At 32.0% G+C, this 26,313-nt stretch overlaps 1 protein-coding gene across 1 annotated transcript in view; it reads left to right on the plus strand.

Annotated features, from left to right (window-relative positions):
* Window positions 1-23,052, plus strand: part of LOC147065507 (facilitated trehalose transporter Tret1-like) — a 28,524-nt gene extending 5,472 nt beyond the window's left edge. The window contains exons 2-7 of the mRNA XM_085956999.1: window positions 2,002-2,137; window positions 2,968-3,196; window positions 14,542-14,698; window positions 16,396-16,534; window positions 18,412-18,520; window positions 22,671-23,052. Of these exons, the coding sequence (XP_085813125.1) occupies window positions 2,002-2,137; window positions 2,968-3,196; window positions 14,542-14,698; window positions 16,396-16,534; window positions 18,412-18,520; window positions 22,671-23,052 (1,152 nt within the window). The remainder of the gene's footprint in view (window positions 1-2,001; window positions 2,138-2,967; window positions 3,197-14,541; window positions 14,699-16,395; window positions 16,535-18,411; window positions 18,521-22,670) is intronic.
* Window positions 23,053-26,313: the final 3,261 nt, after the last annotated feature.

The following is a 26,313-nucleotide window of genomic DNA, read 5'->3' on the forward strand; positions in this document are numbered from 1 at the left end:
TGTACTTCAATATGGGACCATACCTAGATAAGATTTGATATAAATAAAATGGATTTCAAGCTATAAAAATTTACATTTTTATAAAAGTCGATGTTTTTTAAAATAAATATAAAAAATATTAAAACCATGAATTAGTCAACAATCTCTTAGATACAACATAGAGACCTTAATAAAATAACTATTATTAATAAGATGTGATCCTTTAACAAATTCACATTTTATAACATTTTTTTACAATTATTATAAGTAACTTATCTTTGACTTTAAAAAAAAAAATTTTTTTCTTTTTAATGTTTTCAGATACATATGTATTAATTAATACAGTTTAAATTGTAAATTATCAAAAATCAAATTGCAAGCTTCGTATTTTTCCGCTAGGTGCCTCCAGTAGGTAGGGAGGTATCGCCTTAAGTACCGATATTATGAAATAATACGTCAGAATTTTCTATTAAAAAAACTAATATTCTTTATTGCCTAAAAATCATAATATCGTTCATGAAGTCATTCATACTAGTATACATTTTGTCTATCTAATCTAAATCAAAACGTTATGTTATCTATAAAGTGAAAAGTAAGAAATCAGCTGTGATGAAATGATTCAATATATTATATTTTCTTCATAATAAATGTTTTCTTGGAAAATTGTTAACATTGTCGTTAGTAAAATAATACTATAAATATGAGATAAAGACCATAATTAATGTACCTAATATTTAATCCTCCATCATTTTTTAAATATTCATTTCATTGTAATATTCTTTTTTTGTTTCATCATCAGCAACCAGAATGATTTTATCAATTAGAAGAAAAATTGTATTAGAAATTTAGATGTCTAATACGCTTTAATACCATCTGACATTTTTATCTGCTAATGTAAATAATCATTATATTATAATAATGAGGTATTAATTTGTTAATAAATAATGTATTAATAATTATTGGTTCATGTTTACAAACTAACAAAAAATATTATTATACATTATTATTTATTGAAATATTTACAGCCATAAGTATAATTAATAAAAGAGTAAAGGCACTAGCGGTGTCGAGCAACAAGACACGTAGCATGAAATTTATTACAATTTTTCGATAATTTTCATTTTAAAGTATGTTAAGTAATCATTACGAAGATATCTAAAAACATTACACAATAAATATATTTATAATTCGACGATTTACTTTATTATTAAATATTAATATATAAGTATTATTAAATTCAATAATTGGAATATATCATTATCTTATAATACGTAATAATACAATATATTTTAAGTTACGGAAGTAATTTGAACTGAATGTTATTAGTTTTATGTAAATTAAATTAAAAACAAATACCTTTATTTATGTCGTATTTTCTTTTGACACAGGTGCTAACGACGTAATGAATAGTTATATATTTAAAACAATGCTTAAATCAGGCTTAGAAATTGCAAAATTTTATTGATGCTATCTTTTTAGTCAAGATATAAATAATATGTATCTTCATTTTAATAGAGAATGCTATTCCAGATTTTCTTACTACAAGTTAGAATTTTTAATTTATGTCAATACAATTAAAATTTCAATTCAATCTTCTCTGAATAGATAATAGAAAGCTGTATGTAAGGTGTGAGTGTCTAAAACGTTTAAAATATACCTATGTCAAAATAATTTTTCCACGAGACGGAGCGATAATTTTAGGTTATTTCATGAAGCGGAACGGCGCTCCGGTCCATTTAGAGCCCTGATAGTAACATACTAAAAGAAAACATTAGTAATACAGTCATACTATAAACATACGACATCGTTTGCTATAATTATTACTGAGTTAATAAGTAAGTATCACGCCAAACGGCTTCAGATCAATTGGACCTGAAGGTATTCGTATGGATTTTTTAGGTCCAGAAATTATTGGTGGCTGAGGGCAGTATATAACAATAATAATATGTATTCTGTGCAGGCAATGAATTATTATTGAATTCACTTCAAAGATACTGTGATACATATAATGTTACATTGCAGATATTAGCTGGGTCAGCACAAAATCTGATCCTCCTTGACCTGGGAATGGCAATCAGCATTCCAACATTGGTGATACCAGCTCTCCTTGGTGCGAAAGAGGGACTATCTTTGACCGTATTAGAAGCATCATGGTTTGGTAGGTTGATTTTTTAACTTTCATACTCTTATTAACTCAATATCAATTGTTGTTATTTTAACCACTTTTATTTCTATGGCATAAGAGAATTTATGAAGGAAAAGGTTGCATGACAAAAAACTGTTGAAAATGGTTATTTTTAGGATGGAAAGTTACATGTTTATTGCCTACGTATTATAAAAGAAGGTTGCAAATCGAAAATGATTGGGAACCCGTGGAAAGAGATACCGATTAAATTATATGGTTTAAGTAGACACTTACTACATATATTATTATATCTGTATTAGAAAATTAATACTGACGGATGAAGGCACTTAATGGAATTAGAATTTAAATTCTAATTGATTTAGTTTTGTGCATTCAGTGTGCATTTACCATTGGTGAGTGCGCATAGTGCTTTAAGATACCAAAAGGTGAAATCCGGGTCGCAAAAAACCTCATCAAAGAAATAATACAAAGCTTATATTTTATTATTATTATATGTAGGTATACGATTTTCCACCGGGAGCCTTCTTACATCATGTAGCAGATAGTAAAGATTGTAACAAAAAAACACACTGGTTTTTTATCAGTCATACATATTATTGAGATAAATTATATACGAGTATTATAATAGTTTTCTCAAATCCAAAAACATTGACATAAATATTTAGAATTAATGTACCATATAGCGATAGTAATCTATTTGGTAAAATTTACTGGGATACAGTGATATTATGTAAAATAAATAGCCACAAACATTACAGAAAATAAATAATCTCGTAGAAGGCTAAATTTATTTATACGAGCTGTATTAATTTTTGTTTTAATTTTATTTTTTATATTTAAAGGTAGTATCAACCTTATTCTCCAGCCGATTGGAAGCATTTTGTCAGGACTGATATTGGAACCACTTGGCCGAAAGAGATCACTGCTTGTGGTCAATATTCCTCACGTAATTGCTTGGTTGATGCTGTACTTTGCCCAAAATGTCACCACGCTCTTCTGTGCCAATGCACTCCTTGGATTGGGAAACGGGTTTATGGAAGCGCCAACGTTGACGTATGTTGGTGAAATGAGGTAAATAAAGTGACATGGTTTTAACACTTATATTTTAGCCATTAAGTAAACGGTGTTGTATTTTTGTATTAAATTATATTATTTTTGTGTGAATGAAAATTTATTTGATGTGTGTTGCTCTCTGCAGTAGAAAAGTTGTACTTACAAATAATTAATTATAGGTTAAGTACCGTTGTTAATTTTATTGATAATAGTATAAAACATCACATTTTTACTTAGCAATTGCAGCTATGAATGAAAACCATTAATACTTTGTAATAAAAGTTTTTAGATAAAGTTTTATTCACACAAAAAATTTATAAATATCATAGTTTTCTGCAGAAATGTATCACCATGCATGTAAAGATTTTAAAGTTATGGTATTAAATAATCAAGTATATGAGCTAATCGTACAATATAAATTCATTTGTCAACTACACACACATATATGGACGTAGTTAAGTAGAAGCCATCCAACCCACATTTTTGCAAAAATGAGATATTCATATTATATTCAAGATAGTCACACTGAAATTTCAATTTGCTGAAGACATCCAACCTCAACGAATATCACAAAAAAAAAATTATGGTCATTTTTTATAACCCACAACCATGTAATTGTTCAAAAAAAACACGCTTAAACCATCCATGTGGGTTGAGCGCTTTCAGCTCTTTTTGACATTAAATTAATTACCATACAAATTCATTTGTAGAATAAATCCATGTGGGTTGAATGTCTTTACATTTGAATAAAAGACACAAATTTTGTTTTGCTGAAAAAGTTCAAGTGGGTTAAATGTTTTCTACAATTCTACAATGATACATTGAATGTCGCTTTCAAATTTTGCTGAACACATCCCAACCACATGGATGTATACTGCAAAATTGTTTAAGCTCGATTATTTTGTTTGTTTGTTGTCCAAGCGTATGAAAAGTGAGGTTATGTTGTTATTTTCAATACGGCGCTGATCTTGTTTGTATTTGTTTAATTTACTTATTTAACATGTATCATCATCATCATCAGCCGGGGTCAATCCACTGCTGGATGAAGGCCTCCCCAAGCTCTCTCCAACTCTCTCGGTCCTGTGTCGGTCGCTGCCACGTATTTCCGCCGAACTTTACCAGTTCGTCAATCCAGCGGCTTTTAGGGCGACCCTGTGGCCGTTTCGTACCCCTTGGGTACCATTGGATGACGGCATTTGTCCAGCGGCCGTCCTTTCGGCGAGCAATGTGCCCCGCCCATCTCCATTTCAGCTGTTTGGCAACGTCTATTACATCGCGTACTCTTGTCTGCTTCCTAACCCATTCGTTTCTCTTACGGTCCTTTCGCGTGATGCCCAACATGCACCTCTCCATGCCTCGCTGTGTGATTCTTAGCCTTTGGACATCTCTCGTGTTGAGGGTCCACGTCTCGCAGTCATACGTGAGCACGGGTAGCACACATTGGTTGAACACCCTACGCTTAAGACAATGATAGGTTACTCTTGAAGATACTATTCAGACGTCCGAAAGCACTCCATCCCAACTTTGTTCTTCGAGCAATTTCATCGTGCATGCTTCCGTCTATGGACACCTGCTGTCCGAGATAGACGTAGCTGCTGACTTGCTTGAGTTGGGTGCCAGAAATACAGATAATCGCAGGGTTCGAAAACCAGTTCCTCATCACTTTTGTCTTTGAGATATTTATCTTTAGACTGACCGTTTGACTGACATCCGCGAGTTCTTGCATTCTACCTCGGAGGTCTTTCGGGTCTTGTGAGAGTATAACAATATCATCTGCAAAGCGCAGGTGAGTGAGGTGCTCTCCATTAATTGGAACACCTTTTTCCTCCCAATCGAGTTTCCTAAATAAGTCCTCAAGAGTAGCGGTGAATAGTTTAGGTGAAATGGTATCACCTTGCCGGACACCTTTGTTAATGGGGAATTTACACGACCGTTTGTGGAGTTTCACGCATGCTGTGGCATCACTGTATATACTGTTCAATATGTTAATGTAGCGTCTGGAAATTCCTTGGTTGCTAAGGGCGTCTATAATTGAGATTTTTTTGATGGAATCAAACGCCTTTTCATAGTCTATAAAACCAAGATATAATGGCAGTTTGTATTCTTGGTAGCGCTCTATGATTTCTCTGACGACCTGTATATGATCCATAGTACTGTAGCCTCTTCTGAATCCGGCTTGCTCTCTTGGTTGGTTCTCATCTAGAACTGTTAAGAGACGGTTTGAGAGTATTTATATAGATCCAAACTGATGCAGAAGCCCAGAGTCCGCAGAGGCTTGAGAAGCAGAGTCGAATTCCAACAAGAGCTGGAGAACAGGCTAGCGGCTTTCCAGGCTGAAAATGACCCCAGCTCCCTACAAAACACCGAGGCAATAACAAAAATCATTATAGAATCTTCAGAAGAGACAGTTGCTGCTGTGGTTGAACGAGTAAGCAAACTTTCAAAGGAAACGTTGTATCTTATGAAACTCCGTAGGAGTACGAAAAGCGAGCAACAAGTTTCAAATGATCTCGAATATTCCACGCTGTGCAAAACTCTACATAAAAACATACGAGAAGATCTTCGTAAGTTCAATATGAACCTTGTTGAATCAATTGTTGCATCAGGAAGGAGCTAACATAAGAACAAGCAACATCTGTCAATAGGGAGACGGAAGATCACGACACTAAAAGCGCAAGATGGAAGTATCGTGCGTAACTGGGATCATCTACTGGACACTGTTGTAGAGTTTTACAGCGCTCTATACAAAGATGACACTGACATCAATTCAGATCTTCCGGTGAACGGAGAATATGGAGATCCTCTTCCCGAGGTTACTACCACAAAGGTGGAATATGCTATAATGTACATGAAGAGTGGAAAAGCCCCGGGAGAAGATGGGCTGACTATCGATGTTCTCAAACGGGCCGGGAGGACGGTGAGCGAAGTGCTCGAACGTCTGTTCACGTCTTGTCTGCACGAAGAGAACATCCCAGAGTCATGGAAAAATGCCTCCATTATCTCCATAAGAAAGGAGACACTGAAGATCTGAAAAACTATCGACCAATTAGTCTACTGCCAATTCTGTATAAGGTTTTCACGAAAATACTCTCATTTAATATGTATAGCAGAGGAAAATAAATTATTTTTAGTTTAGTGTATAGTGATAAAACAAATTAAATAATGACAGCCACAATGGTAATAATTCTATTGCAATCGACATTAATCAGATTCAATGGCTGGGTGAAAAAACCGGATAATTGATTTTTATGCCTACCGATGATGGAAATCAGGTAAATATATTTTTGTACAATTTGTACATAACAATAAATATATATTTTATACTAATTACTGTTATCTCAACTTTTTTTTTCAGAGCAGCATTACGTCTCAGGGTGTCTTAATACAGATGACAAAATAATTTCTATGGACAACATAGAAAATCAGGCAAATTATGTTAATTATTTGTACATATTAGACAATTGGCGATAAATGTGCCATAATAATATGTAGATACTTTATCCGCAATGAATAATTTCAGAGTACTTATATATAAAAGCGATGTTGATGCAGATTCCGGTGATGATTATATGCCTTGCTGCGGTTCGCACACATCGTCATCAGCTGATGATGCTGACATAGGTTTGAATCAAATGAATTTTCAAACGATATCCGAAGACATCCAAACGAGACGAAATTATTTTATTACTGGCCATCCTAAAAAGGGAAGAAGGAAGAAATCTTTGCAAAGCTGTTCTGGAGCAACAACTAATCGAAATCGTAACGAAGTATACGTCAAGTATAAGGGTGTTTTGAAATCTGCTAAAAAATTAACGACTTCAAATGTAATTTCATACTCAGATGTGATTACATTCTCAGGGAAGAAGAAAAGAGTAGTAAATTCGAGCTTTTTTGGAATCAGGGTTCATATAATTTACAGACACTTTATATTGCTCGTCAGGTATAAGAGTAGCTCAAGAAACGCCTATACGCAAGAAACACGAAAAAAGGAAATTTACGAGAATGTATTCACTCGCAAATAGAAGAATTTGTCGCATGATGTACTGCAAGACGTTAAATATTAGCCTGTATAGAATAACTACAGCACTGAGCAAAAACAAAACAAGTAGCGTTCCATTATTAGATCAGAAGGGTCAAAACCAAGGTAGAATGAATAAAATCCCCGTAGAGGATGTTCAAAAAGTTTCCATCAAATTGAAAAACCACTGAAATATATCTCGCATTATTGCCGAAGCGAGACAAATGCTAATTTTCTACCTCCAGATATGACATTATCAAAAATGTATGATGTGTATAAATCGGAAGTAATACGACCAGTAACTTTTGCAATTTACAAAAGTATTTTTTACAAAAAAATCAATTTTTCAATCAATTTGTGACGCATTTGAAGTAAAAATTTATAATGAAGTTTTGAAAAAATAACATACTGAATCTTGAATAATGCACACATGGATTCGGTAAAAAAATCCCAAAGCCTTATACGAGAAGATTAAATTTAATGTTCGCAAAAATATTCCGAAAACTGAATGCATAACATACAACATGCAAAAAATACTTACACTACTTCGTATTGCCACTAATATTTGTTTTACAAACGTCAACTATGGCTTTATAATGTAGGTGTTCACAGTGGCAAAATTAATAAAAGTTTTGGCTATGTTTGGATAGAAGGAATTGCTGGAAGAGGTGCCTAAGAGGTGGGATCTTGCCTCCTCAAACATATAACAGCAGAACTTTCCCCAATGTGAAGAACTTAGTATTGTGGTCCGACTCTTGCAGCAGTCAAAACCGCAATACAAACTCAACTCTAATGTTAATGGCAATATTACAATCAAATTCATCATTGGAGAAAATATCACTTTAGTTTCTATATTCTGGGCATAGTTACCTGCCAAATTATATGACAGTTCCTAAAATGGAGTTCCTAACATGCTTAACTACGTCCATATATATATATATGTACAATCAATTACGATTTAGTTGTTCTCTAATATCCAGTGGGTACTACCTAAACTATTATATCTTCTTCTTCGACCATGTCCGATCCTAATAGGATCATATGGGCCTCCACAGAGTGGAGGTTTGTATTGACAGATTTTTTTAAAGAGAAATGGATGTCAGCCACTTGCTCAACCTATTAGGCTCATACTGGAACCGAACCTGGGACCCACGACGCAATATATTGTGGACATTTGTAATAACTAGTATTAGTGCCTACCTATAATACGGTCACAATATTATTGCATTCATTAGATTTTAAAAAACGAAGAAGTTATGAATTAAACAGTGAAATACTATAAGATAAATAACCACTGTTCCAAAATACCTACTTACTTACTTATCACATTACGGCGAAAAAAAACATTGTCAGGAAAACGAAATTTAAGATTTTTAGCCGCATGATGTCAATATACTTTGGCTTCTTGGTTCACTTAAAATATCGATTGGTTCTGAAAAATAAAATGATGATACTTTAGATGCAATATCATATATAATTAATGTTATGCTCAGCGGTACTGATTTATAAATTAAGAATAGTGAAAATACAATAAGAGTGGTGGAGGTTTTTCAAAAAAGTTAGACAGGTCGTATTTTATAATACATAAACAATATTGGAAACAATTTCTTTGTTTTAAATTAATAAGGTTGGTACTGTTCGGTTATACGGAATACAGCGGAAAACACATTTTGAAAATACCCGATATACTGGATTATTTTTTAGTTTGGGTTAGGTTAGGATGGGTTGGGTTAGGTTAGGATGGGTTGGGTTAGGTTAGGTTAGGTTAGGTTAGGTTAGGTTAACCTAACAAATAATCCAGTTTATCGGCTATTTTCAAAATGTGTTCTCCACTGTATTCCGTATAACCGAACAGTACCATTAGTTTCCATGTAAGTAGGTAGCATTATTGAATACTCCCAGGGTGAAGTATAGTATTCTTTTTTCTTTATTTGGAAGCAGTTCAGCTCTTCTCTGAATGGAAGGCTATTCTGCTTTACAATGGTTTACAAAAGTATACATACATTTTTTTAACTACAGGCATAAATAGTTACATTATTAATAATACAGAATTACATTTTTGTTACACTATACACTAGACATTTACGTTACATTTTAGGAAAAATTCATGTACAATTTTCATAACTGAAATATTTGGTTTTGCCAGGAACGAATTAATCGTAAAAGGAGGGTATAACCTGCATTTTCCCAACTTATTCAATAACACTTCTCTCTCCTGGTCATAGGCATCACATTGCCAGACAATGTGGTTAAGATCTTGAGTGGGATGTCCACACTGTCACTGAGGGCTATCTACCACTTTAATTTTGTACAATGATTCGTTGAGACTGTAATGCCCTGTCCTGCTTCTAGCTATTGTCACTATTACATCTCGCTTTATTTTACAATGTTTACTAAACCAAGTTTTAGGAGATCTACTATAAAAGTTTTGATAGTAGTGTGTTCCCTTTTCTTTCCCAAGATTTTCTAAATATTTACCGTTGTTTTCGCTCATTGTTTGTTTAAACTGGGCTTTAAAATCTGTGTATGGAATTCTTATATTTTCTGATGGGTATTTTACAGATTTTTTTGCCAATTGATCAGCAATTTCATTGCCATTAATTCCTTTATGTGCTGGAATCCAGTATATCTGTATATTCGTACCGTGTTCGTTACTATTGCTAATTTTGGAAATGTTGGTTCTAATATTAAGAATGTAGTCATTAGTTTTGATGTTGAAATTTGGATTTTCGAGCGAGTGAATCAGACTTAAGGAGTCAGTGAAACTGTTGATATTTTTATTTTTGTAATTAAGTGCAATTTTAGTGGTTTCGCATAAGGCTAAGCACTCTGCTGTATATATGAAAGTGAATCTGTGGACACTTTTGGTAACCGACGTGTTGGATTGGGGGAAGAACACTGCTACACCTACTGAAGGTGAATCGGGAATTTTGCTTCCATCCGTAAAAATTTTGACTACATTTTGATTGCTAAATTTGGACTTGAATAATAAGTCGGGAGAGTCGGAGTGCGATAGCTCCATTCCTATTTTCGTATTAGTTAAAACGTTATATATAATATCTTCATAGGTATAATTTAAAAAGTTGTAGAAGTCTCTTTTTAAAATCAGATGATCAATACAATTTATAGCTTGAATACTTTCTTTTAAAATTTGAAATCTCTTCGGAGTACGATCTCGCGTTATAGTTGTTTGTATAAATCTGTTGACATTGCATCTCGTATTAGAAGTACGATTTGACAAGAAGTTTTTACATAGAAATTTAGATCTTTCTTCTAGTAATGTTATCTTAGCTTCGGCAAGTAGTATGTTAGTAGGGGTACTTTTCCTTAGGCCAAGAGCCAATCTGATAGCTTGGTTCTGTAGTCGTTCTAACTGTAGCTTTGCTCCTTTATTTTTTGGGAAGTAAATATAGCTTCCATAGTCCATTATGGATCTGATGTAGCTTTTATAGAAGGTTATTAGAGTGGAAGGGTGTGATCCCCACCAAGTACCTCTGAGGAACTTTATAATGTTGGTGGCTCTATTGACTTTCTGGGCAATGTAATTGACATGTTTATCAATAGAAAGCTTGAAGTCAAAATAAATACCTAGAAATTTGGCTAAGTAAGTTGATTTAATCATCATATCATTCAATTTAATTTGAAGTTCTCCCGGCAGTATTTTGTTTTTGTTGAAATGTACAAATACCGTTTTCTCCGGAGATAGATCCAAACCCAGTTTAAATAGATTATTTCTAATTGTTTCTAGTGCACATTCCATTATATTTTTATCCTGATTGGGGTCTTTAGTTTTAAGGAACAAAGATATATCGTCTGCAAATTGGGAGACTGTTATAGATTTCGGTATATTGCGAACAATGTGGCTAACGTATATAATGTAAAACAGCGGACTTAAAATTCCTCCTTGAGGAACGTCTTTATATAGCGTCCTCGGGAGATCTATGTTTGAATTAGTATAGATTAATCTCTCGTAGACAAGAAAAAAACAGAATTTAACGAGTGTAATGGGGAACCCTATTTGTGCCAATATTTCAACGAGAATATCTGATTGAACGTTATTGAAGGCTCCAATCACGTCCAAAAAAATACCTAGCGTATGTTTTTTTTCATTAAAAGATTCTTCAATATACATTGCAACATTTGTTAGGTTATCCGCACAGGAAAAACCTTTCCTGAATCCGGTTTGTGTATCTGGAATAATTTTTTCTCTTTCCAGCCACCAGCGAAATCTATTTGCAACCATGATTTCTAAGATTTTGCAGACACATGAGGTCAGTGCAATAGGTCTTAAGCTATCCGAATTAGGTTTATTACTAAAATGTATTAGTATGCTTTTCCATTCATCAGGGAATTCCATGCTATGAAACATGAGGTTAAAAATGTCAAGGAATATATGTTTTATTGGAGTGGGAAGCATATCAATGACTTCATACGTTATCCCGTCCGTTCCAGGTGCGGAATTATGTTGACGAGAATTTAATGCTATGCTGAATTCTATGAAACTAAAGTGAGTGTGGAATAGCGTGTTATTTTTGGTAACAGGGAAAATGTTAGGGTTCCTTGGAACCCACGGTGGGCATAGTTTTTCAAGAGTAGCTTCAATTTTCTCTTTATTTTGCATATTTTGTTTAATACTATCGGGTCTAATTTTTATCCATTTGTTTTTAAAAAATTTTGCTTTTTCCCATGTATACTTAAGGTCTGTGCTAAAATTGATGGTCTCTGCAAATTTTCGAAAGCAGTCACTCTTTTTCTTTTTAAAAGTTTATTTAGCTATGGCAGCATTCTTTTTGTATTGAATTAAGTCTTTAAATTCTAAGGTAAATTCCCATTTTTTTAAGGCAGCTTTTATTTTTCTCTTTACCTTATCACACTCTGAATCCCACCATTCTACTGGATTGCTATGGCGAAATTGGGGATTATTCCATTTTTGGGGTGCAGTCTGTGACTGCTTGTGTCATTTTTTTAATGAGGAATTTATACTGCGAGACTGAACTTAAACTGAGAAAAGAATCTGATTTGAATTCATTAATATTTTCCGCCATTGTATTTTTAAATTTAACCCAATTGGTTTTTTTGGTCTGCAACTTGAAAAACTTTTTGAAATAAATTGCTTTTTGTACAGATAAGTTAATACGCACTGGTTATTGATCCGATCCCCGGGGGTCTTCATCTATATTTAATACAATCTGTTGTAGAAGATTAGGAGAAGCAAAAACTAAATCAATATTTGATTTTGTACCTCGTCGCAGATCAATACGGGTTTAAGTATTATTATTTATTAAAATTAAGTCGTAATCAGGTAAAGTGTAGATGATTCTAGAACCATTAATATCATTTCTATTGCAGTTTCACGCGACATTGTGGGCATTGAAGTTTCCCACCAATATGGTTTTATCATCTAATAGAGTATTACTAAAAACTTGATCCCATTCTTGAAGCGACAAATTTGTATTATTTCCGCTATTGCTGGGGGGGGGGGGGGGGCTATAAACTGCAATGATATTAATTTTATCTTTAAAGTTAAACAGTGTAATGCCCAAAACTTCAGTGGATATGTTCGGAATGATGAGGTTGGTAATAGCTTTGTAAGCTATAGTATTTTTAATAATGAAAATTATACCTCCTCCTCTGGCGTACGTCTTGTCTCGCCGAAGCACCATAAAACCTGGGAAGCTAATAACTATGTGAGAAATGGTGTCGTTTAACCATGTTTCCACGCCTATAAAAATATCAATTTCATCTAGCATCACTCTAAGCTCCTCTAGTCTATTAAGAATACTTCTTGTATTCCAGAAAACAATACGTATATCAGATTGAATAAATTGGTTATCTTTGTTGCTGGAATTATGCATTATGTAATTGTTCTTCTTGTCCTTCCAACGAACTAACGTCTTCACTGGAAACTTTCAAAAGTGGATTACTGAGTCTTTTCTTGATTCTTGTTATGCGACTTTTAATGCTGCGTTCTTTTAAATAACTAAATTTCCGTGAGCATGTTATTAAGAGCTTCTATATCACTAGTAAATTCATTTGAAATCATTTCGGTATTGGGATTTCCATGTGTTTTCACAAGGAAACTGAGAAATGTTTCATAGTCCATTTGAAATCTATGACGGTTACTTTCGACATGTTCCTTGGCAGGTAGCAACAGTTCATTTGTATCCTCAGTGGATACTTTTTTCGATTTTTTGGATGTCTGTTGGAGTGCAGAAATGCGTGTGATTGCATTCCTTTTCACTGTATCTTCAAATTCAAATTCTACGCTGCTGATATCAGTTGGACTGGTCAACGGCCTTTTTGAACCGATTGGCGTATCCTTGTTGATAATAGAGTTGTCCGACTATATATCTGCGGCAAGTTCATCCTCCTGGAGTGTATTTTCTCTCTCTAACGAAAGAGAGGTTAACACCTTTGGTACATTGAGAGAGTCAGGCAATTGTACAGTGTGAGGTTCATTATTTCCAGTTGTTTTACAATATTTGGCCAGATGGCCCTCTTCTTTGCATATAAAGCATGTCAATTTTTCGGTGGAGAAGTAAATCCAGTACAGGGTATTATCAAAATTTATTTGCATTGACTCTGGCAGTTTTATTGTGTCTTCTGGGTTTACATAAACCTGTCTCCGGAAACTTAAAATATGTGCATAACCCAGTTCGTTAATACCAGCTCTGATGCTTGTGATACGTGATGTAGTTTTTATCTTTAATTCATTGAGTTTTGATTCCAAAACGCTGTGTGGGATTATAGGACACACGTTTGATATTATTATCCTCTTTGATTTGGTGATCAGCGGCCCTAGTATGTGGTTTCTAATTTTAACTGTTTCCTCATTTTCTGTTAATTTATCTGCTTGTTCTTCACTACTCAAGTATATACATATTCTTCCCTGGGAAATCTTAGATACATATCTTATATGACATGGACCTACCTTATTCCCGATCGATAGTGTGTATTCTCGTATAGAGATGCCATCGATAGCATCTAGAACAATGGCTTGCTCCTTCTTCGGAAATTGCATTTTTTGTGCAACTGATGCATACGACATTGTTTGTTGGGTTTCTTTTTGGTGATCCATTGCAGGCAACGTTGTATTTTTTTGATTTTTAATAAGCGCCCCTGTAGTCAGAGACACTTAAATGTAAACAACTTTGTAACAATAATTTATTATTACGCCGCACGCTCGACTGGTTATTATTAATTTGTAAACACTCGCTATCTCGTTAGTGGAGACGTCCGACTGTTGTCGATCACACGGAACAACTGTGAAGGATAGTATAATATGACAGTTCCTAAAAAAACTTTAATTAATCACCCCCTATATGTTTTGTGACATATATTTCAGTCATCCATCACTAAGAGGAATATTGACAGCATACTCTCAACTGTTCACAAATACGGGAATGTTTGCGGTATACTTCTTTGGGCTCGTAATGGATTGGAGGACAGCGACAGCATGTTGCTTGGCCATGCCTTTAGCAACATTTGTTGCTGTATTATTTGTAAGTCATTAATAAAGAATATTTAACATTATTTTATACATACATATTTTGAAAATATCCCAGAAACATACGAACATTATTCAATAAAGAATAATACATTCTCAAATGTTGTCAATTATTCGTTGAATAAAAAATAAAAACAAAATACATTTTGATGTGCACGAAGTTCAAAATGTCAAAATACTGCAACGTCAGAAATAAAATTAAAGAAATTATGTACTTCATAACGTATGCTATAATACCTATATGTAGATATAAATGCAATATTATACCTATTCACTGAATGAATCCATGATCGGCTTTATCTAAGTATTAAACCAAAGGACGGATCAAAGTCCGGTAGGTTGACGAGATAATGAGATTTATTTAAAGTACTCACTTTATAATAATAAAGTATGGTAAATGTTGAGAAGCTTGCATATTATAATAGTGATTGTAAGAAGTCTGAAAATAATGTTTATAATTCGAATTAATATATATACAGTAATGTTGGTTTCAAATAATATGCACTTATACATAAATTTGTAATACCCCAGAAAAACACACATTAGAAAAATATTAAAAAGACAATATTGGTATGGAGCGGGACACGAACTCGCATCCATTGTATTCCAGAAAACATGCTTTTATAGTTAAACCTTTCATGACATACGTAACCACGGTGAAATTAACCAACATCTATATGCGCGGCCTACGTGTCGGATTATATTGTCGTGGATCCTAGGTTCAAATCTTGTATCTGGAAAATACACATATTGTTTTTCAATCTGTGTTTGCAGTTAAAGTATTGATCTAATAGGTTGACCAAGTAGCTTAATTCCATTTCTCGTAAAATCAAAAATCTGTTAATACAAACATCCACTCGATGGAGTTCTATAATATGATTCTATTAGGATCGTACATGGTCAAAAGACAAAAAAAATATAATTACAGTATTATCAAGTTTAGTATATTTGTTTCATCAATTATCAATTTCCAACAGTGATCAATTCATTTCTCCGTTTAAAATTTCTTCTGAAGTAAGTATTCAATATATTTTATGATAACGTAATCTAGTAGGTATCTATTTTATAATATCTTAATAATAATAATATTGTATACCAGAAATTCCTGCTATATTTGTGTATTAATCGATTGATTAATACTTCCATTTTATAATACAATTATTTTAATTGTATTAAATTCCACAAAATAAGCCCAATGCATTACTTACTTATTTGCTGAATATAACAAAATATATTATGTGCATATTAAAAAATATTTTATTGTATATTTTCATTGCGAATATGCAGTGAGTTGGTGAATTCAATTGCTTCGTATAATATGAAAATATCAGACATGGATGATATAATATGTAAGGTTGTTTAGGTACCAAAAAAAAATTGTAACTACTTACCTTGAACTAAATATAAACCATTACATATATGATTACTTCGATATAATGTAATTTTATATGTAAAATAGGTACATCTTACATGGTTTTTCCCGATTCTCATCTAAAAACACATTTACTTTTCCTCTGATTTATTAATATTGCTGCAGAGATTTGTTCTTGAGCAGACATGAAGTGTTTTAATTTACATTTGTAAATAATTGGAGTTGTAAAAAAATGAGATCATTTGTATATAACAATATTGGTTATTTAGTTATTAGTTTGACGATATAAATATAAATGTTTATTATTTTTTAATCTATAGATTCCAGAAACACCAATTTGGCTTTTGTCTAAAGGTCGAAAACATGAAGCTCTCAGAGCATTGTGCTGGTTGAGAGGATGGACGCAACCGTCTAACGTAAAGGAAGAATTCGATGATCTGGTGTTATACCGAGAAAGAAGTCTGAAATGTGATCATTGCGCTGAATTGAAGTCAAAAGGGCACGATATTAGTATACTTGAATGTACTCATAAACGCATTAGATCTACAAAAGAAATTAAAAACCATTTTAAGGATATTTTAAGGAAGGAAGTCATGAGGCCACTCTTTATAATTATACTAATGTTCCTATTTCAACAAACAACCGGATTGTGGGGAATAGCACCGAACATGGTCAATATATTCAATTGTTTTGGTATGGCAATTGACGGAAATGCAGCACTTGTAAGTAAAATTATTACCTATATAATAGAATAATCTTCATATATTTTTAATGAAAAATAAATAATTATTAAAAAGTAAACTAATCTTAACTATGAGGTCACCTATACCTTGACCGCGCGCGAGAAGTGACACGCGGTAAGTACATGTAGATGGCTCAATCAGGTCACATGTACCTGGAATGCGCACTAGTTTTTACGCGCGAGTCAAATCGCGCCATCTGGTCAAGGCCTTAGATATGCATATTTATGAATCATAATACATTATATAAGAAGAATGGGGACGACTAGAATTAACACTGCTCATCTAGTAAATTATACACGGAAAAATAAAAAGTTTCCGAACAATGTGGTCCCGTTTAATTTGGCTAGAAAATACTGTTTTTAAAATTATCTTACTTCACATTTCGCATACAAATAATATTATATTGCGTACCTACCGAATAATTATATTATATTTTAAATTTGAACAGTATATTTTTTGATCGACTATTTGCAATACCTTCACTTTGTGAGGGCCACTATTTTCCGGTTAAGATCGAACATGGTAATTACTTACTTACTTTGTAATACTTACTATATTTTAGTGGTTCCCAACTTTTTTCAAGTCACGTCCGCATTTTGTAGTAACCAAGTAACCTGCAACTAGGGCCGTCATATTGAAAGAAACAGTATCAATCAATACCATGTGTCAGTATCGATAGAAAAGTACTGACCGCCCTAACCGCGACCACTGCCACAATAGAATAAACATGCAATTTAATTTAATGTAAAAATAAAACAAACTTTTGTGCGTGGCAGACGCACTTCTGCGACGGTGAAAATGAAATTCTAAGTAATATACTTATATCCCGTTTAGACGTGCATTAACTCTTCCATAATCATGTAACAAGAAAATGCACGTGTAAAGTGTGTACGTGTTGCAAGTTGCAAGATTGCATGCATATATCAAAAAAGTTCAGAAGCTTCTGAATTTTCACGCAATAATTGTTATGCTCAGTAGAACGATAGTGGCGAACCTACCGGAAGAAATACGAACTACACCGTACAAAATATTTTGACGTTTACCGATTATCTACGAACTTGTCTGAACCTGTCCGAACCTCTCTGAATCTGTGAAATAGCATCAATAAGATGACAACATCGCGTCTCGCGTTTGCTTGAAGAATGATATTGGAGAGACAGACAATAATTTTACGATAAAACAGTTATTTTCGCGATAGTTTAAAATACACACTATTCGTGCAAGTAAATCTATGCACGTGTACAGGTACTATTAATTACATAAATTTCATTTTTTTTTGACACAATGTCATTTACGCTGTTTTTGATTAGTAACATCGACACTATTGATAGATGTATTTTTATTAGAATGTATCCAATTGGTTAAACGATAAGAAATAACTATGTAATCATTTATAACTGTTTTAGGTTGCTACTGGTGGTATAGGATTTATTGGAGTAATCGTGGCTATGATCTTAGTAAAAAAATTAGGAAAAAGATTTTTATGTCTAGTATCTCAATTGATCGTTGCAATCTGTACTCTAATTTTGGGAGTATATGCGTACATCAAACTACCAAACGAGAGTTCTTTCGAAAAGACTAAAATTATCGCAGGATCCTCTGCTTGGTTACCAATGCTGTTATTTGGATGCTGGAATCTAGCAGCCTCTGTTGGCCTCAATACTATACCCTGGTTGATGATTTCGGAAATATTTCCACTACGGTAATGATATTTTTTCAAAAATAATTGACTGAATACTTTATTTAATATTCTGATATATTTTTATTACACCGGAGTATTCGAGTAACTGATTTAAATGGAGAAATATTTTAGATTAGTTAAAATAAATTACTTTTTAATGTCTGCTGTGTCTATATTATATATTTTTTTGTTTATATTTAATATTTATTTCAACTAAAAACATTGCCATCTGTTGACGTGAATAATAGATAATACTATAGTACCTACAATATAAATGAAATAATATCAGTATATTGTAGATAGTGTTAAATTGATAAAAAATGTAATTGCATCAAAAGTCATACAGATTGATTATACCTTGACCATTTTAGATTGATTCAATTTGTTTTAATACTGTTACTGCATTGCATATTATGCATTGCATATTATGCATTCCAACTTACACACAAATATTTTTTTCTAGTAATTATATTAAGGGGGGGCTGAAGAGCTCGATATTCAATCATAATTTAGTATAAAAAGGACCTCGGCGTCGTAAGCACGTTAATTTAAATCGATCTTTTCGCAAAAATCACTAATCATCGGAGATTTTATTTCAAGAAACATTATTATTATTATTGATATTGTCGGCCGCCAAACATTATTATTTTAAAAACACCTGCACGTTGTCCGTCTGCCGATCAGAAAATAGGGCTGTCAAAGTAATAAATATGAATTAATATTTTTAAAATGTTAATTTCATCATAGTTTTTAATCAAACCTGTGCAAGTACATACTGATAACTTGGGTGGATTTTGTAGCAAACATACTATTGATATTTATACGGGTATATTATTATTATAACCTAATTCAAATTGAACATAGGTTGAATTATAGTATGTTTATGATTTCGAGAAAATAATACGATGGTATATAATCCATATCAATTATTTGAAAACATTACATTCACATGTACATATATAGTGTAAAGATCAGATAACTGTTTACTTTGCAAGATAACAACAAAAAGTGTATATAATTATCTAAATGACGAATGACATTCATGAGTGAGCACGGCTGAAAGCTTGGAAATGTGTTTTTTTATATTTCAAAATCTTTTAATTGTGTATTATTTTATTATAGATTCAAGGCCAACTTCATATAACTAATAAAAAATACTGTTTGTTTCTACGAATAAAAAAAGACAGGAACAAACAAATCACGGCAATCAGAAAGGCCGGCAAATATGGCCGACAATGCGTGATACACAAACATAAAATACACAAAATTACAAACACATTCGAAGTTTGCCGCACACGTACAGACCACGTGATATTTGTTTACGCAAAATCGTCGCTTTTAAAAATGGCGAATTTGATTGCCAGATTTTACTGCAATGAATCAGTATGTTCCTTTTTGTCTTTTTTTATTCGTAGGTTTGTTTACTATGTACACCGAGAAATTTCCATTTATAAAATTGGAAACGATTTTTACAGAAGAGTTTTGGAATATAATGCAACCAAAACTGGAAAAAATTCTATCATGGGTGTTGACTTCCTGAATTAGTTAACCCCAGGTCTATGCCACTACGTGAACCACAGTGGATATTAAGCCATTTCCACACTGGCAACAAGTTGCTGGCAACCTCATTAAATTTTACGATACTTACCATAATTGCTTAAGAAATTTTACGCTAATTATCGTAAAATCTAACGAGGTTGCCAGCAATTTGTTGCCAGTGTGGACCCGGCATTAGATGCACAAAACTTAAATAATATATATTATAAATAAAAATTTTAAATTATAAATATTTATGATTTATGTCTTCCATGACAGCCCTGATGAAATAAATATGAAAAATGAGTCGATCGAGTCGTGTAGCAAGTTTATTGACACAAACAACTTTGACGCGACCTTTTTATATTAACTAGTAGACCAGATATTATGGACCACATGTAAAAAAATCATATTTTCAAATCTCAAGGCCAATTCTGTAGAACGTCCCCTTAAAACAAATTGAATCAATCTAAATATCGTCTATCACTGATCTGTAAGAAACTGAAAGAACAATATTTTTTATTTTAAGATAAACTTTTAAATAAATTTAGATAGACTAATTTTAGATAAATTAAAAAAAACGAAAATTAAATAAAAAGAATTAAAAGTTATACACATTTATATTTTTATAAAAATCGATGTTTTTTAAAATAAATATAAAAAATATTAAAACTATGAATTAGTCAAAAATCTCCTCATGAAATTATAGAAAACTTAATGAACTAATATAATGTTTGAGGCTTTCACGGTTGTTTTTTTTATCATAGTAGATCTTTGGGTGTCCACCGTGTGTCCTTCTTCCTTTTTTCATCGACGTTTCGGGCTCGTTGCAGAGGCCATTATCATCTCTTATGTATTATGATCTCTGTCATACATCTCTTACATATATCATCTCTTGATAATGGCCTCTGCGACGAGCCCGAAACGTCGAGGAAAGAAGGAAGAAGGATACACGGTGGAAATCCAAAAATCTACTACGATTAATGAACTAAATTTTAATAATGAGTATGACCATAATAATATGTATGCGATCCCTAAAAAAATCACATTTTAAATTATTTTTAAAATTGCAAGTTTATCTTTGACTTAAAATAAGAAATATTTTTCTTTTTAATGTTTTCAGATACATATTTTATTAATTAATACAGTTCAAATTGTAAATTATCCAAAAATGTCTCAAATTGCAAACTTCGTATTTTTCCACGATGTGCCTCTGGAAGGTAGAGGATTCGCCTTAACAATACGGTGTAATATAAAGTAACAGAAAATATAAATTACTTTGAAGAAATTGACAAATTTAGGTGTTGACAGATGGAAGACGATATTTGTGTACGCTGTATTATTTTTCATGAAACTATAGATAAATAAAATTATTCTTATATTAGTTTGGCATTCTTGAGAATGATTTTTGTAATGTATTCGATTGAACCATATTACACAAATGTATGTAAATAAAATACAACTTTGTTGAATTTGAAGGTTATTTGAAACCATTGAAATATACTGGAATCCCGACAATGTCAATAAGGGCGATTGAAAAACGTTTGCTGTCACATAAGCATATTTCGCTACACACGTATCTAAGAGCAGTTGTCCGCCACATTTTTCGATTAATAGTTACTTTATCAAGAAATAATATCTAATTTATGAATAACGAAAGCTATTTAAATTATTTTTATGTAGAATCATTAGATTTATTCTATCGCTATTTACTTCTATCTCAAAAAGTACCTACCTTTTCGGCTAGAAACATTTTTTCTTAAAATAAAATCATTATAATAATATTTTAATAAAAAAATATCTCTCTACATAGTTAACTTGTGAATGAATCAAAACTACTAGTAGGTAATAATAAGTAAAATATTCTTAAGGGAATCTTTGTTTTACGTTGTTTAATTTTTCACAATGAGAAAACTTGTGCATATATATTGCGTGCATTTACAATGGTGAACTTACTATTTTGAAAATTTACTGAGATTGGAGTAGCTTTCAATGTGAAATGTTTTAATAGTCTAGATGGCAAAGCAGAGAATTGTAGTCTTACATTCATGTCTTTAATTTAGACTTCATATCGGTCCATTGTATTATATGTAATATAATACGCTCATTAAGATTTTGAAGGAAAGCATTATCCATTTCTATTTTTATTTTCTGAAACAACTTACATGTAAGTCGTTTTTAAATTAACCTTCTTCATTCATCATGAAAGCCCGTGTGACCTTATCGCATCACTTGTTTCGTAGGTGTAGTTTCACCCTACAGTCGCGTAGTGGAAGAATAGTAAGATTAATTTCATTTCAATGAATGAAAAATTGAATATTAAATTTATTTGTGGTGGTGAAATGTAAATGTTCCCATTAAATTTGTAACACCTCAGTATCTTCAGCCAAATATAATAATAATGACAATATGCAAAAATGGTAAAACACTGTCAATTTTGAACTTGTACACTCCTGTGTAAGAGGAATAGGAATTCATACACTAAATAGTTTTTACTGAAAATTATGTCTTCGATGAGTCGAAATATCAAGGTAATCGTGAGAAAGAAAAATGCACGATGATGGTCATTATTTAACAGATATCTTATAATACTGTATAATTATTGAATTATTACGTGTCTTATTTTAATTTACAGTGGACGCGGTATGGCGTGTGGAATAGGTGCAGCTTTTTCCTACGTTTTCGCCACGATCGTGACGAAAACATACTACGATTTAGAAGTAGGAGTTGGTATTCATGGAGCTATGTGGTTTTACACATGCTGCAGTATACTCGGAGCCATCATTTTGTATTTCCTAATGCCGGAAACTGAAGGAAAACCTCTGCAAGAAATTGAGAATTACTTTACCGGTGCACGCATGCCTATTTTCGCCAATGATAGATTATCGAATAAGATATTAAAAAAATGGAATCCAATTAAAAACGATTCCACAAAACACCTCTCTGGATATGACAATAATTCCATCAATATATCTACCATTGACGGTAAAAGAAATAATGCAAAAAGTCAAGAGTGATCTGTAAATTCACAATTATTTGTTATTTTCTCAGGGCATTATATTATTTATTAACCTTTTGTGTAATATTTTAACATAAAAATAATTTAATATTTATTATTAAGTATATACAATATTATTATTAAAATTATTTATATAATATTATATATTATATGGTTATATTTTACTCATAGAAATACTCATTAATCGTCCCACTCAAAAGTAGTGTTATAAAAATAATAGCAACAATTATTATACTCTATGAAAAAAGACATTTATATATATTATCTATTATTATTTAACAATGTTTTCTATTATAAGATTTTTAAATACCTGGTTAGGTTGAGAAAATATTATACACTTATTGGAAAATTTTAATATTTATACAAAAAAAATAATTAAGAAACTAGCATACTCAATTTTAATTGGTTTCATACTAAGGTTTGAACAAAATCGAAATTTGAGTGAGACAGCAAGTTTTAAGAAGTATTTAGTAGCAAAAATATGCGTTTGAAGATTTAGTCAAAGTAATATAGAATATAATGTATCGGAAAAGAGTGTTCAGTTCACTGATGTAAAGCGACTAAATTGACTGTTGACTTAGTATTATATTCAGACGCATAAAAATTAGTGGCACGCAGTCATAGATATTTTATATAATATTTTTTTATATATAAATAAATAAAGTATTTATGATAACTTTGTGATATATTTCACTAATAGTGCACATATTTCAAAACTCTTTAAACTTGAAGTATTATTTACACTCACTGCTAAAGTAAAATTAACGAAGAGTAATGCTGATAATCTATATTTTTATGTCTGGAAACTACGATTTATTTTAATATCAATCCATGTTGTTAGACAAGCGAGCACGGAAAGGGCTAGTATCCTCGATATAGAAGCCGGTTTTTTTTTAAATCGTGTATGAGGGATTGTGAAAAGGGTAGACGTTTCTGGTGTTGGCGTCTGATAAAAATATTATTTTTAAATTAGTAATTATTAATTTCGCACTGAAGTTTATTTTTCAGTCATCGTTATTAATAATCTTCTTCTTGGTCGTTTACTTACGGTCAAGGATCGTGATCACCTTGGAATTTTTTCGTATTTTGGGCAATCAAGACTTTCCAACCCTATCGGTACTCTGCTTTTCTCAGAGCAGGGTGAATGCTGCTCCCAGTCAGGTTTTTCACTTGGTCGCTCCAACGTGGCGACGCTTTTTGTCGGCTTCGTCTTCCCCGGAGGCTATCCAAAACCAGTAGTCTCTTCAGGTTATCCGGTTTACGCCAAAGTAATTTATATTCAGAGTATTGGAGCGGAGCCGGAGCATCGAACATTTTTAGTGCTCCACTGCTCCGGATGTTTTTTTTATTATTATTAAATTTTAGTCATAAAATTCAATGAAAATATTATATTTGACGCTTTGGAACACTAACAAGCGATAAAAAAACTTCAATTTATTTGACAGAAGAGGCAGATAATGAAAGACGATTTTCTGTCGGTTCTGTTTCATAGAATTAACAATGAAAAGAACGAATAATAAACCTTATTTCAGCACTACTTATTTTTAATATATTTTGTAAACATAATATCTATTAAAACTTTTTACCCGGAGCAGAGCAGACCATGGAGCGGAGCTACTCAAAAAATGTCCGCTCCAAACCTATGTTTATTTATGTCACACTATTAAGCTGACATAATTTATATTTTTTATTAAAATATTACTAATGCATCGTACATACAGTGATCCACCATACATACTTTTTCTTTTGTTTGTTTGCAAGAGAGATTTAATAATATTTAATAAAATTATATAATACATATCACATAAAATACGATTTTTAATACTTCATTATTCATACAAAGTACCTATTTTATAAGAATTCAGATAGCCAATACAACCTCATATCATGATAACCTGAACTTATTACATATTATTAATATTTTTTGAATAAAAAGTACTGATAGGTAAAAGAATAGCAGTAAAAAATTAATGTATGAAATATTTTATTTATATTGAATGTGTGATTTCTGTAAAAAAATAAATACGTAATTCAAATAAAGTGGTTTGAATAATTAATGTCAGCATTATCTTTTTGCATACATACTATGAATGCTCACCGATGACTAGGTTAAAAAGCATGCAATGGGTTGCCGATTCTTTTCAGTGCGCCATCGGAAAATCGTAATAGAAAATGGACAGGGAAAAAACTGAAGTATTTAGACGCTGCTATAGCAAAAAAAGTCTACATTGGCACCTATGGAGAATATTAGGTACCTACATACATTTTAACCCATCGGCGTAAATCTATGCTACCCAGAATTCAGTTATTCCGTATATAGGTAGGTAGGTACTGGTTTTTCATATAAACTAATATTAATATGCATTGAGACGTGAATCTCAATCAAAAGTAATATATCGCACTTTACAATAATAGTTCTGGGATAATGAATTACCTTATAATATATACTACTTATTACCACGTTTTCATTAGCTTGTATTCTTGTTTGTCCGGTACAGATTTTTTCTTGTGTGTCCAGTATAATTTTTATCTTGTTTGTCCAAGATTTGCATTGGACGATCGAAGATTTTTAACTAACTTCCCGACTAGGTAGACATTTGATACTTTTAGAATATATCAGAACACGATGCCAATGCATTTTTTAAATACTTTTAGTTATCTTTAGGTAGAATTGAATTCATTTTCAGTTAATTCTGTTTTGTATGAAAAGTTATTTCGACACCATTATTGGTTGCTAGGAGTCTGGGGTCCTAGCAACTAAATTATTAATATATAAATCAATATGACATTTCAGTATTATTTCTATCAAGTACATTTTTTTTGATCGTTTAAGCTAGTCAAGTCAAGTTTATATGATTCAACAGAAAATTTAAAAACGTTGTGTATAAAAAGTTCTTTTTATCTTGTAATTATTTTTTATTAATCCTTTTTTTATGTCTTCTTGTGAACGTCTCGAATTTGTAAAATTCTGTGTTTGAATGTAATTAAAACTCAAATTCAATTACGCTTAATATTGTGCAATTTGGATGTTATATTAAATACTTATCATATAAAATATTTTGAAGGTAAATGTCATATTATTAAATAAACGTTTAGTAACGAGTCTTCGCCACTGATAATAATTGTGTATATTACGAATAATGATAGGGATTAGCATCACTTGGGCAGTTGTTCCGATGATAAATGACCATTTTAGTCAATCTGATTTCGTAGTTAGAAAACCCACGATTGCCACGTAATTAATAACGCATTTATCGTA

This window comes from Rhyacophila brunnea, unplaced genomic scaffold (genome assembly GCF_057557595.1).
Source record: "Rhyacophila brunnea isolate RB1 unplaced genomic scaffold, BYU_Rbru_1.0 scaffold_6, whole genome shotgun sequence".
NCBI classification, from domain to species: domain Eukaryota; kingdom Metazoa; phylum Arthropoda; class Insecta; order Trichoptera; family Rhyacophilidae; genus Rhyacophila; species Rhyacophila brunnea.